Below are 17260 nucleotides of genomic sequence, written 5' to 3'. Positions count from 1 at the left end.
CGTAGAAAGCTGGACTTCTCACATCTCGTCTTAAAGCTATACTCAATATTTTTTTTATTGCTAATTAAAAAAGTTTTTACAAATGAAGAAATTAACGGCATTTAAATTAAAACATTATTAAAAAGACATTTACTCTAGAATACAATACACTATTACACTCACGCCAGTCTTCTAGATAAAACTGTTTTATTCTAAAGGCGGGTCGCCCCCTCATGAGTGCCGCGATCTTTCCAATACCAGCTGTGTGTGTCATGCAGTTGGTCACTAATAAATGTTTACTGTGTGATTTCAGGCATTGCTCAAAGCAAGGCGACTCGCCCCATTTTTTTCAGGTTACCGGGATGACTGGTCTTCATGTGTGAAGGTCTTCACACTGGTCTTCACCTAATGTGAGTGAACATGAAACATTTTGCATAAGTAGCCTATTAATTATTTCTTTATGGGTAGAATGTCTTTTCTGAGGAACAAATTGATGTAATTGTAATGCACACTACAAATGAAGTATGCCACATAGTGTGCACTACAAACTTATGCATTAAAATATCGAATGCTGAGTGTGTATTACAAAGCTTGAATGCACTACAAAATAGTGTGCAAAACTAGAATGCAACTATTAAAAGCTACTTATATTGCATTTTTATAGTAAAATTAATAGACAGAAAATTTGCGCGCACACTGTCACAAGTATTGACTGAAATATTTTATTGCAGAAAATGGTGTTATTCAGGATTAAGGCAAACATCTTTACTCATTTTCTTCATAATTTATCACCCTGTTTCAAGAACACTGCATTGACAGTACAGAAGAGCTTTTCTACTCGACCTTGTTCAAAAAATCAGGACGCTATATGAAAGGAAACCATTCCTTTGTTGTTTCACTAAACCCTTATGACATGTATTCATTTCACAACCAAATATCATTACGGATTTATTATTTCCTTTGAGTGTTTTATGCTTTAATCCACATCTGTATCTGTCACAGCTTTAGCTTCTTTATTATTTGATTGGCTTGAAAAGTCCTAGTAATAAACAGCATTGTCATCACAGAAACTTTAAAGCCTGCTAAAGTTTCATCAAGTCGCTGGACATCTCAGGTTATGAAGGTGACGTGAAAGGTGAAGAGCATGTATATGGAACAAGTGACTTATCGGGGCTTATGCAAATCAGAGCCTGGCCAAGAATTGCCATAAAATTCAAATTTGGAAGTATCCTAATTACTTTTAGTACACTAGTACACACAAATAACCATGCAGATTTTTTTCTGGGAAGCAAGCTGGGGGATAAATAGAAGGAAGGAACAAATACTGAGAATGGAATGCTTTACATTTCAGTTGTGAACAGTTTTCTTTTTAAATAAAAATAATTTTGTAGTAAACAAAAAAAAATGTTCATGTACAAATATTATGGTCATATTAAAAGAAAAAAAGCTTTCTTCATACAGAATACTACACAAACATAACAAAAACTTAATGCAAAAGACATGGTTAAGCCACTGGAGTCTGTGGATATATATCCAAAATATTACCTTAACTGCATATAAATAGCAAGAATAGGAAATGTCAAGTGCATGGAGTGTCACTAATCCACAGTAATAATAATGTTTTTCTTCAGGTTTTTTTTTTCTTTCTTCAGTAATATAAATGTGTGTTGATAAGCTGCACTCATTTGAAATTAGCATAGTCAGAGTAGATGTCAACAAAATCTTGCACAACTCTGTAGCAGTAGTCATATTGTTCCTGAGAAGACAAATGAAAATACATTATATCATAAATCACACAATGATCTGACTGTCAAAAGTCAAAACCTACTCATTCTGTATTATTTTATTATAATACTATTTTCCATATTGTAATATATTACTGAAGCCATGAGATCTATATGAATTATGTATAGTGTTTTACATTCTTACCACAGTTTGGACCATATGTGGTCTCTGAGTGCGTAAACTCTTCACAGTCTGAAATACATCCAGTAACCCTTCGGCTTTGACCCGCTCTAAGATGTTACTGAGGGCAATGAAGGTTCCGGTCCGACCAGCACCAGCACTTATGTCATAAAGAAAATACATACTTTTATGATAGGTTTTACAGACTTATAAAACAGTTTATACAAACAAATTTGCTATTGAACAATATGTAAGACTCTGTGTATCTCTGTGTGTGTGTGTGTGTGTGTGTGTGTGTGTGTGTGTGTGTGTGTGTGTGTGTGTGTGTGTGTGGACATGTTTTTCTACACCGGTGGGGACTTAAACCTGAATGCACACAGACTCATGGGGACTCGTGTCACCGTGGGGACCTAAATTGAGGTCCCCATGGGTACAAAAGCTTATAAATCATACAGAATTAGTTTTTTTGAAAATGTAAAAATGCAGAATGTCTCCTGTGATGGGTAGGTTTAGGGATAGGGGCAGTGTAAGGGGATAGAATATACAGTTTGTACAGTATAAAAACCATTACGTCTATGGAGAGTCCTCACAAAGATAGTGCACCAGACTGTGTGTGTGTGTGTGTGTGTGTGTGTGTGGTCCTGGTAAACCCTATGGGGACCAAATCCTCTCCTCAAAGCCTCCTCAAGGATAGTAATTCCAAAAATCTTTGACCATGTGCAGACATTTTTTGTCTCAACAAGTTAAATAGCTTATAAATCATACTCAATGGTGTTGTTTTGAAAATGTAAAAATGCATAGAGTTTTAGGCATTGTGTTAGGGGATAGAATGTACAGTTTATACAGTATAAAAATAATTATGTCTATGGAAAGTCCCTCATAAAACATGGAAACCCAACGTGTGTGTGTGTGTGTGTGTGTGTGTGTGTTTAAGTGAGGGAGAGATAAAGAGTGTGTGTACCTGCAATGCACCACTATCGGGTTGTTTCCAGATTGCTGTTGTTGTTTTTGCACTGCAGCAATTATGTCAATCATTCCCTTTCCGTCTGACGGGATTCCAATCTCTGGCCATCCATGGAAGTGGAACTGTCTGACTAGACGTTTCTGCTTCTCCTGCAAACAGCCCAATTCAGCCTCAGCATGGACAACAAATTTAGCACAATAAAGGAAGCTCCAATGTAAGTGAAGCGTATGATGGACCATAAAATGGTCAAATTCACTGCATGTTTAACTCACTGATGCATATGACAGCAGCATGTCTCGAATGCTGAAAGTCTCACAAAGTGTGTCTCTCTTCAGCTCCAGTACATACTCTCCAAATGAAACGCTGCCCTCTGCTGGCCAATAATGTACACACTTCTCCTGGAGTGAGAGTTATTGGAAAGGAAGTGAATTCTTCAGACATGGAAGAGTAACTGCACCATTTCTTTATGTCGATTAAAATATAAATATAAAAAAGTCAAATATAAACCATTAAACTGTACCTGTTCTCTCTCTTTCAGCTCAGTCAGCATGACAAGAGAGTGGCACTTCCTTTCCCATACCATGCGCCAGAAGTCCTGCACAGTGTGAGCCAAAGGTGCCTGAGTTGCTATAAAGTAATCCTTTTGCCTATAACCCTGCAATGGTAAAGCATAGTGTTATGGGTACATTTGCCAATGTTTTTAATGATCTTAAATATATTTATTAAAATGCATATGCAAATCAAGAACTGAACAAATAGCCTGTATGTGTGCAAAATGACTATTATTTTAATATTAAAAAGTCAATCTACATAGCTTGCACACTAGTTTTGCAGTGCATGCCAGATTTGTAGTACACACTACTCTGCATTTGATATTGGCAATGCATAATATATTTGTAGTGCACATCAAGTAATATTATATTATAATAATATATACTTACATCTATGAAAGATGCATTAATGTAGTCTGTGAATTCTTGCCCTCTTTTCATTGATAATATTACCCTGTTGAAGTCATCTGGTAAAAAAAAAAAAAACGGGATAATGATTACAAGAAAATGAAAGAAAGAAAGAAAGAAAGAAAGAAAGAAAGAAAGAAAGAAAGAAAGAAAGAAAGAAAGAAAATGATCTAAAATGATAAATCTGTATATATTTTCTCACATGGGATGATCTGCAGTACTCTGTTCTTTCTCATGTTAGCAGGCAGATTTCCGGTTCTCATGTTCTCCTTCATTATGCGGACATTAGTCAGTTTCTGAGGAGATTCCAAATAAAAAGACATGTTAGAAAGAACACACTGTTCTTTCAAAGCTATTCACTTTTGTCTTTCTGTACTTTTGCTTAGCAAACCCTTTAACTGATGTGCTTCTTACTCTGAATTCTTCCTCCAGACCCACTCGGTCCATGTGTGTGTGTGTGTTGTGGAGTTTGTGGAGATGGCCCTCCAATGAAGCGATGTCTAGCTCAGTGTCACCAAACAGGTAATGCTCCAAAAGTGCCTGGTAAATGAACGAATACTGCATCTGTGGGCGAGAGAGAGGAATATCAGGGGCCATTCACTGCTGAAATGATGAGTCAAACACAGCAGAGAGACTGTGGAAAGTCCTTTACATCTGTTTGAATGAGCTGACAGCGCTGCTTTCTTATTCTGGACACAAAGCCGAACACGTCCAACCTCCCTTCAGCGTGCATCATATCCATCATCGCGTCAATCACAGTGAACGTCCCAGTCCTGCCAACCCCAGCACTACACAGAGAGAAAATGAGTCGTGAGATGTAAAGTAGAGCATTAAATGAGGGATAATAAGATAATGTAGTCAAAACTGCACGGTCTTTCCATTTGTATTAATATCTTGGGATAGATAATTATCTCAGTTCAATTAAATGTGGGATCAATTGCGTGAATATTGCAGATTCTTGCTGTATAGTGTATTAGACCTGAAAAAGTTACAGTTTGTCGTTTCACTGCAAAAAGGGCCTTTTCACACTTGAGAAAGTCTGTTGTTCTGGCTGAGGTGTTAACAACCCCGCATGAACAGCTGAGCCTCAAGACATCTGTGTTGCTGGTTGTTTCTACATACTTTGCATTTCAGACTGTTTGTTATAGATGAAATGTTCAGGGTTTTAAATGTGTTTTGCCCAATAAATAGTACTGAAATCACTAGCATACTGAAATACACCCCAATAGAGTGCAACAGTCGGAGTCGGAAGTAAAAATTCCATTCATTTTCTCCATATAGAATTACGGCATTACGCAGGCCGATCAATGTGTGACATCAAAGTACCGTGAGAGCGATTAGAGAGCAGACGGCTTTTTCCTCATTAAAGCCATCAAGTACACGGTCTTTTTCAATTTCCGATCGAAAAAGACAGAATCCGATTTTTCAGAATCCGATTTTCAAATAATTTTTTGCTTCAAATCAAATTTTGTAATGATCTGATTTACAATGTAGCTGGTTGATTTTGTTCATGGCTTATAAGGCTTTAAAAATACTTTTAAAAATCCCTATGGGGAAAAAATCCAAAACCAATGCAACGAAAAAGTGTGGGAACTGTTGCACTCTATAGATCTGATTGATAGTAGTTTGTAACACATTTCTATTATATACATTCCTTTTCTTAAGTCTGTATGCGCATATATTTTAAGAATAGCCCACAGTCTTACCTACAGTGCACTATGATTGGTCCAGCATGGGAAGGGTTGACACTCTTGACTTTCTTGAGGAACTTTAGCATGCCAATAGGGGAGAGGGGTACACCAAAATCAGGCCAGCTGGTGAAGTGCAGCTGAGTGACCAACCTTGGAGGTCTGCAACCATCAGCAGCATGCTGCAAAATCACACCATTGCATTCAGATAACTTACAAATAGCACTAAGTCAAACAGCAAATAGTCAGTTGTGGCCTTACTGATTCCACAAGAGTGTAAAATATTCCGGGCTACTAAATGGCATGTCAAAAGAATTTGTGTACTAGTGTATGAGCACAGTATACAGAGCATCTGCATAATGATGCTGTAGTGTCTCTGAGGGAAATGGCCACTCACGTGCTGCACACAGAACTTCCTGATTGTGTAGTCCACCAACACTGTGACATCTTCCATTGCCACCCTCACACAGCCGTAGATCCAGCAGCCCTGCTCAGGCCAGTACTGATAGCATTTTTCCTGCATTTCACACATACAAACCACAGATTTTTGCAAAATATTGGGCAACAATGGGCATGTTTTGAATTTCTTTGTTATATGGACCCTTTGTGATATCTTCTCTTACCTCTTTTCTCTCTCTTGTGTTGGTCAACATGACTATAGTGGCAGATTTCTGCTCCCAAACCATTCTCCAGAAATCTCCCACTGTCTCTGGTTTTGGGCCTAAACATAAGATTTGAAATTCATGAAATTAACAATAATAAAGGGGAGAGAGATTACATTCAATCGATTAAATTAGCTGGTAATCTTTTGTAATTACAACTGGGAAGAGGGGGAAAAATTGCATACCTTGAGCTGCAATAAATTTGCTTTTTTCTCTGTAACCCTATGGGAAAGGTAAATTAATTAAACATGAGACTCAAAACCCAAAAAATATTTTAATATACTATAGGTCAAGATATAAGGTAATATATGCATAATATCAATATTTTATATACTAAAATTAGATTAGGTTCCAGTAATTTAATTAGGTAATTAACTAATATTATTTCAAAAAACACTGAGAAAGTAGGCCTACTCACATCTATATAAGAGGCATTTATGTAATCTGAGCCCATATATCCATCTATATGTGAAAGTAGCACTCTTGAGTGGTCATCTGTGAAGGAAATATACAGATGTGTTTTATTAAACCCTAGGACCAACTTTCTCCATCCAAATCCTAACAGTTACTATTGTATTGTGTTACTTGACACAAAAAAATGACTCAAAACAAGCTCTTCCACAGTGTTTGGAAAATTTGCAAGTGTGTCTATGAAAGAGTGAGGGACACTTACAGGGCAGAATATTGGGATATCTGTTCTTTTCTCTGTTCTCCTCTCTGCTTGCCTCTTCAAAGGTACCACAACCAAAACCGCAAGGCAAAGACTGTAAAAGAGAAGCAGCGGAAGAAAGAAACAATACGTAAGTATAAGGAAACAATATCGAATGGACGTGCATGTGGAGAATGATAAAGTCTGTATGTGTGTCTAAGATCTTACATTAAATTCCTCTCTGAACAGTTTGCCATCATCTGCCATGCGTAGGCGAAACTCTTCCTCCAGGGAGTCCAGTGGGATGGGAAAATAACGCTTTGATGGAAAGGGTGATCTGGGAAGGAGCACCACCGTTTGTTCTGAGAGAGAGAGAGAGAAGAAGAAAAATATACAGGGTGGAAGAGAGACATTTTCTTACTGTTACTGTTACTGTTTATATCTCTCAAACAGATGCCAAGTTCTAAAAATGGTGTTTTAAAAATATAGGCTTAATACACAGACAAATTGGCAACAAAAAAATCAGACAGATCAAAACTTACCTTGATCTTCCAAAAAGCCATTTGGCATCTTCTTGTCAACCGAAGCGACAAGATCCTTCCTTTGCTCTCTAAACCTGAGACATTTTGAAGTAAGACATTTACAGACAGATAAAACAGAAATGTAAAAATGGCTGAAAGTTCACAATACACACCAAAATCTAAAGTTCTTTCTCATGGGAGATTGTTTGGTTCTCTGACTCCTCAGAGCAGCTGAGAGAGAATGACTTGCTGACACACCATCACAACTGCTTTTACATTTCACTACACATGCAGCTGCTGCTGGAGCAGCTCGGCAGGGTCATAAACACACACGCACACTTAAAAGTGAAATGGTTTTTTTTCTACTTTTCTCCCGCGACTGAAAATATAGCGACGAGTCAACTATAATAAAGCCATTTGCAGGCTGATTCCCTTAAAAATTGTAAACACTGTGGCTGTATGGTTCTGTCTTTCAAAACATTTCTCTGTTTGTTTGATCTCAATCAATGATGTGAGTTTGGGGCGGGGCTATCTGTTGGACCAACCAATGGCAGACGGGGAAAACTAAAAACTGGTCATTATTATTTTTGCAATTCCGTTTGGAGGGCCAGAAATATACACTTCATCTTTAACAAATAGTGTGAGTAATATAAAATAATATATAACATATTTTAATCTTACATTTACTTCTTTATTCATAATATATATAACAAAATATTTTAAGATTGAGGGTATTAAAGTATTTGCACTATATTTGCAAATATGTTTGCAATGTTGGATACAAATCATGTTAATATACAGTAGTCAACATTTGAATTGGATCAAAACCTTTCATCAAAGTTATACATGAATTTTGAACAATACCCGTTTTCTTGTCTTAGGACAACTTTGATGAACTTTTCTGATCCAATTCAAATGTTGACTACTGTATTATACTACTGTATAGTATACTACCATTCAAAAGTGTGGGGCTGGTAAGATTTTTTTTATGTTCTTATGCTCACCTAGGCTGCATTTATTTGATAAAAATATAGTAAAAACGGTAATTTTGTAAAATATTTCAATTTTTAAAACAACTGTTTTCGATTTTCATGTATTTTAAAATGTAATTTATTGCTGTGATGGCAAAGCTGAATTTCTTCAGTCACATGATCCTTCAGAAATCATTCTAATATGCTGATTTGCTGTTTAAGAAACATTTATTAACAATATTATCAATGTTGAAAACAGTTGTGCTGCTGAATATTTTGTTCATTTCAATTCTTTAATGATTAGAAAGTTCAAAGGAATAGCATATATTTGAAATAGACATTTTTTGTAACATTATAAATGTATTTTACTGTAACTTTTAAATGGAATTTAATGCGTCCTTAAATGTATTCATTTTCTACAAAAAATAATCTTACTGACCCCAAACTTTTGAACAGTAGTGTATACTATAGGATAGGTTTGAAAGTATGCAGTGTAGAGAAGACCTAGAGGAAGTGAATCTTTAAGAGTTAAAGGGTTAGTTCACCCAAAAATGAAAATTCTGTCAGTAATTACTCACCCTCATGTTGTTCCAACCTCGTAAGACCTTCGTTCATCTTCGGAACACAAATTAAGATATTTTTGATGAAATCTGAGTGCTGGATCACTTGTCCATAGGCTGCTAGGTGACCGAAACTTGCTGGCCCAGAAAAGTTATTAAAGAGATCGTTAATATAGTCCAAGTGACTACAGTGGCTCAATCTTAAGTATATCAAGCGACGAAAATACTTTTTGTGCGCAAAAACAAACAAAAATAACGACTTTATTCCACTATTCATTTCCTTCTCTCTGGGCCTCTAGTTGGTTCGCGTAGTGTTTTTGCGCTGCGCGTCTGTGTTACACGTCACCACGTAGGCTCACTATTGGCCGACGCTGGTCATGTGTGTGATGCGTGATGACGTATAACACAGACGCGCTGCGCAAAAACACTACGAGGCCCAGAGAGAAGGAAATGAATAGTGGAATAAAGTCGTTATTTTTGTTTGTTTGTGCGCACAAAAAGTATTCTCGTCGCTTGATATACTTAAGATTGAGCCACTGTAGTCACTTGGACTATATTAACGATCTCTTTAATAACTTTTCTGGGCCAGCAAGTTTCGGTCACCTAGCAGCCTATGGACAAGTGATCAGCTCTCAGATTTCATCAAAAATATCTTAATTTATGTTCCGAAGATGAACGAAGGTCTTACGCGGTTGGAACAACATGAGGGTGAGTAATTACTGACAGAATTTTCATTTTTGGGTGAACTAACCCTTTAAGAGAGTCTTTAAGAGAGTGGTAAGGGTAAAGAGAGTTCTAGCTTGGACAAATGAGCACTTTTCATGTAGAGAGAACAGGTGTGCCTACAAACAAGTATTTGTACTAGCTGATGTGAGAAATTTAATGAAGGACTGGAAGTATAGTAGCAGGAAGTTATGCTATTGGCTACACTGTAGACCAGACTAGAAAAGACTAGAGCTGGGTACAGTAGGGGTCAAGTAAAGAGCTGTTCACTCATATACATTTCATTGTATCTCTGCACATACTCTATAATGTGTTTTTTAGTTTCAAAAAGAATGTTTTTGGGGTATGTGTATTTTCTTACCTCAAAATGTAGGCGATGAGGAGAAGAAAGATGACGAGAAGGAAAGAGGTGACGAGGCCAAAGGCTAAGACATGTGGGCCCTGAGGCGCTGGAGACTCTGAACAGAGAAAAAGAAAGACAACTGAGTGACGTGAGATTTTCCATAGGCTTTTTAGGCAAAATCTGCAGACTTGTTTTAAGAAGGAAAGGGATTTAAACTGGATTCAAAAATTTACTCTAATTGGCAGCTGAAATAATCTTCATATTTTAAAATGTGAAGCTTTCCAATTCCAAGCATTCCAATTATATGTGTACAGATGTGGGGCTGTGGGCCTGTTTATAAATCATTTTGAGTAAAAAAAAAAAAAAAAACATCTGGAGATGATATACCTGTTGTCATGTTTCCATGAGAGGAACTGTTTGAAATGAGAGCTGCTGAAACTAGAAACAGGACCATCATGGCTACACATAAAGAGAGAAAACAACAAACAATCAAAAATATTTGTGAGTGTCTGATAATAAATAAAAAAACTGACAATTGACTTCAGTTGAAAAGGCATATTTTCACAAAGATTACAAAATGTCATTTGAAAATGTACATTTCAGAACAATTCTGCAGAACTGACAATCTCAAACCGCAAAAGCTTCACAAGTGATTCAATTAACCTATATTAAAACCATCAATCTTCTTCTCATGCATTCAGTGAGAATCTTCCCTCTACATGAGCAAATCTAAAATTAATTTCAATTAATGGTCCAGAGAGTAACGGCCTCTAGGGATACGGCACCATCTACCGCATACATCCAGCAGCAACTGAAACTCTGAAAGTAGGACAAGTCTTTTTACCCCAGATATTATCTTTTATTTCAAAAAAGGTGTTGTGTAGAAATGCATCTCACAAATGTGCATTTCTATAATGTGATGTGTATATATAGTGGGGTTCAAAAGACAACATTTAAAATATGATTTGTAAAAATGTAAATCATAATATGCATGCAGAAATATGTGGTGTTTGGTTAAAGTTGTTTTTTCTTTCATTTTTAAGAGGGTGAGAATAAGAGAACTCTGCATTTATAGACGTCCAACCTGTGATAAATCACCCCAGACAGCAAATCTGTCACATAACCTGTATGCCTGATCCCCTGTGACATTTTCAGAGAGATTTCAGATATTAATCCTTTCAAAAGCTTTTCACTAGAAAATCTACCTGTCTCCAAACGTCTATGAACTCAGTCTAGAGATTAGAAAAGACAAGATGAAGGATTAATGCAGTCTTACAAAAGTCTACTCACAAATGTGAAATATGTCTCACACCAAGAAGGCAACGTCTCAGTCCATAGCTTTCAAGAGAGAAGACATTAATTATTATGATACTTTTCCAGAAGGTCTCCAGGAGTCATGATATCTGTGAAGGCACTCCTGTCCTTCAATAATGTAGGAGTGCAGGTTTTTTCATTGTGCTTTCTGGATGGACTATCCTTAGATAGCCACTGCCTGCAAAGAACAAGGGATAAGGATACATTAGGAGAGGGAATTGTCTTTGTTTTTTAAACCTCATAAAATGTGTAGGACATGCAGAGGCAGAGGGAGTTGTGGATGGAGGGAGAGAGAAACAAAAATAACTTTAAATCTGTCCTCTAGCATTGTGCCAGTTGATTTGTCAGCCCGAAACCCCTTTGAGAAGATCTGCCTCTACTAAAAAGCATTATTATGTAGTCAAGAATGGCAAACCTTATCCATTTACCTTATAGATACTATTCGTCTACTGCTTTCAACCAGTGATGCTGTAATGCAGCATTTATCTTCAGTCTCTGCAGCAGCTGTAAATAACCATTTCATACATATTCATAACACAGTAACCTCAAGGATGAGAATGGGCCCACCCATAAGAATTTTAGCAACTACACTGGTCATAATATACTGTGTAAAACTGGGTCAGTCACTGTTGGTCATCTCAGCACCCTGACCGGATCACATGAAAGCAAATCAAATCAGGAACATTGTCAATCAAAACCAAGTGACGGTTACAAAGGCTGTAACTGCACTAAGAGACCTTATTGTGACTCATGACAGTAGCCATTTATTACATGCATATGTTAAATTAAGGTTAATTTAGTATATATCTGGTTACAGTCATTACTTTATCTTATCCATTCAATACACTTTGACTCATTTATGGATGGCCATACATTTTAATTTCACAAAAGCAAAGTCACATGGTAAATTTGATGAGAAGGTGAATAAATTGTACTAAATACAATATAAGCATACCATCAAACTTTCATTCAAGACATGTAACCATTTTTTTTCTTTTTCCTGATTGTGGATTACACTGCTCAGTCAATACAGAGGCTTCCACACAACTGAGGTAGTCTGGAAGCTGTTGTTAATGTATGAGTCAATGACAAATTCTCATGAAAAAATCATGCTAAAAGAGTCAAATGAGTCACCAGAAAGGCAAAACAACCTACTGACACACTACAAGGAACAAGCAGCAACTCAAGCAGTAAAACCTGATCTGACTGTCAATACAAGCTGTGACCTTGAGAAGTGCATGTTGCTGCACTATGCAGATCTTTCATATGGAAATTGAATGCATATTGTTGGTGCTATTGTTTTAATAAAGATCAATATGAGAGAGCACCACTGACGAATAAAGAAGTAACATTAAAACATTAAAACTATTACCTAGCCTCTGTGATTTGTTTTACATAGTTTTATTTCAGAGTCAGACATACATTTCCCCAGTAATTTACAGAGGTAAACAACACACTTTTTTTTCTCTAAGAGATGCAATAAGCTCCTCCTCATCCACTAAACACAGAACCTTTGAATACAAAACAGGAAGAGATTTTAGCTTTCAAATCCAATAGGCTTCCTGTGTTAATGGGGGTCTTAGATCTACAGCCATGATGTTGCCTCCCTTTAACAAATTGTTGCTCATAGTCCATTAAGACTTTCTGCTTTTCAAGACATTCTGAAATAACATCATACTAAATACTAATAGCGTCATATTCGAATAGTGTTTACAATTTTCCCCCCACTGTCAATTCCAGGATTGTAAGCAAACAGAATATTATAAAGGCTAATGTTTTGTGTATTTTAGGTACAGAGAAGAGTGTCTTAGTCTAGCATTTGTCATTGAGTCATAGCCAATACTGTCTTAAGAAGCCTGTGTTTGGCACTTCAGATTTAATAATCATTTCCTGAAAGATAGGGTTTCCGCCCAACAGCGACGATAGGTGAAGTGTTTAATTTTGCCAGTAGTGCATGCTACGTACCCCAAAAATCAATGTGTTAATTTTTATTTATGACATTAATTGATCAATTCTCTAGCAGAAACTATATAGATTTTCTGTGGAATGAGATAAGTGTAGGTCCAAATAACCATGTACTCAGGAAGCAGATGGACGGAGGTGGTAGCGTAGCAGCGTATAGAGAGATGCTGACCAGCACACAGAAGGCTGACTCCGCACTATGACTGACCTCTATGGCAGAATGTGACTGACAGTGTTTATTTTCAATTTTAAGAGAGATGCAGAACAAATGCAAATGCTCATGCATAGTAAAAAGCCTCTTTCACAAGCAATGAGAGCTTCTACTTATATTAATTTATGTGCATTGCATTACCAGTTTATGACTTAAATTATAGTCTATAAATTATCTATCTAAAATTCACTTAACCTTCACAGATGTGGTTCACCCCATCAGTAACTGACAACTCCTAAACCGACATGGACCGAAAATCCATAATCTTGGCTGAATCTCTAGAAGCAAAATGATTTGTAACAATATTACTCCCATCCCGATCCCATGCAATCGAATGTCCTATAATTAGATTAAATCGATGAGAGACCTGAAACATAATAACTTCAGTTTGAAAGGCATTTGGTTCTTGTGAAATATCTACTACCTGAGTTTACATTATGGAACCATAACAGACAATAATCAGGCTCCAGTAGGTCTTTTAAATCTGCCATTTCATATATTATGACCTCTCGGCCTTGGCAACTGCGAGGGTGTTAAACTCGAAGTGTTTACCAACATCTTAAGCTTTCAGATTAGAATGCTGTGCATAAGTAATTATGAAATTAATCTTCATTTAAGCGCATGTTGGATTAATCCTGCCGGCTCTGCTCTCCCTTTATTAGAAACAAGGTCACATCACAACAATTGTTTTACATATTACTTAACTTTCAAGAAAACGCATCTGTAAATAAATATGCTAATTTTATTACATTTTTAATTTTTATTTCTAGACATTTATTTATAGTGATAAAATGATTCAATAATCAGTATGATTTCGATAGAATGTTTTTGAGTCTATAACAGCTTTGGTGAGAGGTGAGAGGAAAAAGGGGGGTAAAAGCTCGAAAATATGAGATGGAAGAGAAATACAGAACGTTTTGTGACACGTTTTGTTAAAACTACTGGAATTGAAGAGATATTTGTACGCATGCTTATACACTCTATGTAATGTTAATAATATTGCATGGTAGGCTATTTGCTATTTTTATTTGACCCTTAATAATTACTTCTTAATCCTAATGGATTCTGGTTGATTGAGTCATATATTTGTGACTTGAATAAACCGTTTCCACATCTAAACATATTTTACAATGGTTCTAGCATCTGGATCAAGAATGAAGATGAGTATGTATGTCAATACCAATAGCATCACTTGTCAGCATCACTCTCTCCCTCAGCCTCAGGGCAAAATCTATCGGCCTCTTTTTCCAAACATCACATCCACAGGCTCATGACAATTGCCTTACGCAACTTTTTATGTTCCGTAATATATGCATAAAGGAATAACCCAAATAGAAGTGACGAAAAGGTCAGTCAACTGTTTTCATCCATATGATAGTGTAAACACAGGACGCTGATCCAGTAATGCAATAACACTAGACAGAGCGCTGATATTCTCCCTCCCTGTTAAACCCTTAAAAGGGCAGGAACATAAAATTAATTGAATTGAAAATTGAACATAGAATTAGTTTACTGGTATTTTCCAGCACTTTATGATTCCAATGTTTTGTTTCTTCAAAATGTTTTTATTTTCATTTTATTTTATTTTAACCTTTCTTTTAATGATGTTTTTTTCTGGCATATTTTAGTATATGTTCTCCTGGTCCGAGAATTTGCAGGGACCCCCTTTTTAACACTGTATCCTTACAAAAAAAAACCATTTAAGGGTAAATCTCTCTCTGTGTACGAGCTGCCTACAACATTTTGAGCATCATATAGGCGTGTGCAACATTTTTGGGCATCATAGATTGCGGTATAGGACAGCTGAAAAAAAATCTTGCTGCATGCAAAATGCTGTCTAGACCGGCAGCTTTACTAGGTTTGAGACACAACCCACTGACCCCTGTTCCTTATGAACAAATCTGAAATGACTAAATCTGCGGAAGCCTAATTGCCTGCAGAGTAGGCTAAACACGCAAAACGTGTTTATAAAACCTCGTGTTAAGACGTTATGCGAGTAAACGACAAAATGGGCGATGCTGAGAGAATTAATTATTATGAACTCATCAGCATCACGGACGTGATCGAGGCCGTTTTAAACCATGTTACATTTTACCGGAGATACTAATTCATGCGAGCGAAGTAGCCTACAGCTACACAAACGATAAATGGCTTGACACCATCTATTTTGCAAAGTAATAACTGCAATATTACCAGTGTTATGTCCAGCTCCATGTAAAGTGTCGGTAAAATCCAGTGCTCAGTGTTGATGGTTATTAGGATGCTGAGCAGAACGTCTGTCTGTGGTCCCTCCTCTACGAGCGCCGGTGCCGTGTGATGATGATGATGCGCCGCCGCCGATGCGTCACTCTCATTTATGGTGGAAAAAAAAAAACAGTCACCTACAGTAGGCTACATCATGTAGACTAAAATTGCAAATAATTTTGATGCTAGTCAGACAGCTAAATATTTGGTTTAAAAAGGCTAATAATAAAATAAATGTGTCAGATTTATAAAAAAAATTGTTTCTAAGAACTAAAATGTGTAAATTAGGACAAAATCTCTTTGAGCAGAAACAACTGAAAATATTCATTTTACAAAACATTAATTTTTTCTCATCACTAGATTTAGCATGAAGACAAATGTATAACTGAGGGAGAAAGGAGTAGATGGAGTGATGGATGGATGTGAATGTGAGTGCATGGCATTATCCTGTATTTGCCATTTTATTTTGGTAAATGTCCATGAATTTTAAGAGACCATTGCAAAAATAGCAGTTTCTCTGGATTTATTATTTATATGTATCTGTTTGAGTAAAATTAAACGCCTTGGCATGCTCCCTGTTGAGCGACTTTATGCCACTCCTGCCGAAAACATTCAAGCAGCTTGGCTTTATTTAATGGCTGGTGACCTTCTTGCTTACATTCCAGAGGTTTTCAGTGGGGTTCAGGTCTGGAGATTGTGATGGCCATGAAAGGGTCTTAAACTGGTGTTCCTCCATTCACACCTTCTGGCTGTGATTGAAGCATTCACTGTAAACCCTAATTGTTCTGCAGGAACATTGTTAGAGCAGGAGGAAGCATGTTTTCTTCCAGGATAACTTTGTACAAAGACAGATCTGCCTGATTCTGATCTTCTCTGATGAGTCCAGTTTTCAGCTTTGGCCAACACCTGGTCCTCTAATGTTTCAAAAGAGAACTGGAGAGGCCTACAACCCACAGTCTCTCACCCACTTTGAGTCACACAAAACCCACAACCCACAGTCTCTCGCACCCACTGTGTAATTTGGTAGAGGATTGGTGATCTGGTTCTTCAGTAAGGTTAGAATCGGGCAGATACTTCTTTGTGAAGGATGCATAACTCAAGTCATGTACAAGATTATCCTGACATGCGTCATTCTACTACTCTGACAATGTCCAATGTTTTTTTTTTCCGCAGGACAATGCTTCAATCCACACAGCCAGGCCAAGGGATGGAGGACCACCAGATCAAGACCCTGTCATGGCCAACTCAATCTCTAGACCCGAACTGAAAACCTCTGGAATGTAAGCAAGAGGGTCACCAGCCATTAAATAAAGCCAAGCTGCTTGAATTTTGTGGCCATGAAAGCTGTGATTGAAAATCAGGGTTGTAAAATTGAAAATAATCAAAGATATTTGAAAATGAACAAAGAAATTTGCTGCTTCAAACCCCTCTTACCAAGGCCCATTTGGAATTTCTAAAGGAATTTCTTTGGAATTTTCTCCTCTCTGCACAAGGTAAGGGACAAGATGGCGGCAGGAGCAGTAGGTGTTGTCTCAGCTCTCTTAGTTTACAACTTGCTTTTTAACTTTTTAAGTCCTATTCATTTTAATTTTAGTTCTTTTGATC

General features: G+C 36.9%; 1 protein-coding gene across 1 annotated transcript; it reads right to left on the bottom strand.

The window, feature by feature from the left end:
• Window positions 1–680: 680 nt before the first annotated feature.
• On the bottom strand, window positions 681–15726 carry ptpreb (protein tyrosine phosphatase receptor type Eb). Its single transcript, XM_084096898.1, has 21 exons — window positions 15605–15726; window positions 11215–11416; window positions 10312–10383; window positions 9943–10039; window positions 7349–7422; window positions 7035–7168; window positions 6831–6921; window positions 6576–6652; window positions 6343–6379; window positions 6119–6216; window positions 5893–6012; window positions 5514–5677; window positions 4460–4595; window positions 4222–4371; window positions 4010–4103; window positions 3790–3866; window positions 3369–3503; window positions 3121–3246; window positions 2846–2997; window positions 1909–2044; window positions 681–1735 (listed from the first exon to the last, which is right to left on the bottom strand). Exons 3-21 carry the CDS (start codon window positions 10379–10381, stop codon window positions 1661–1663), a joined length of 2043 nt encoding a protein of 680 aa, XP_083953024.1. The 5' UTR covers window positions 10382–10383; window positions 11215–11416; window positions 15605–15726; the 3' UTR covers window positions 681–1660.
• Between the last annotated feature and the right edge of the window lie 1534 nt (window positions 15727–17260).

This window comes from Abramis brama (assembly GCF_963993115.1).
Source record: "Abramis brama genome assembly, chromosome: 21".
Taxonomy (NCBI): Eukaryota; Metazoa; Chordata; class Actinopteri; order Cypriniformes; family Leuciscidae; genus Abramis; species Abramis brama.
This window is presented reverse-complemented; position numbering and strand designations above follow the sequence as displayed.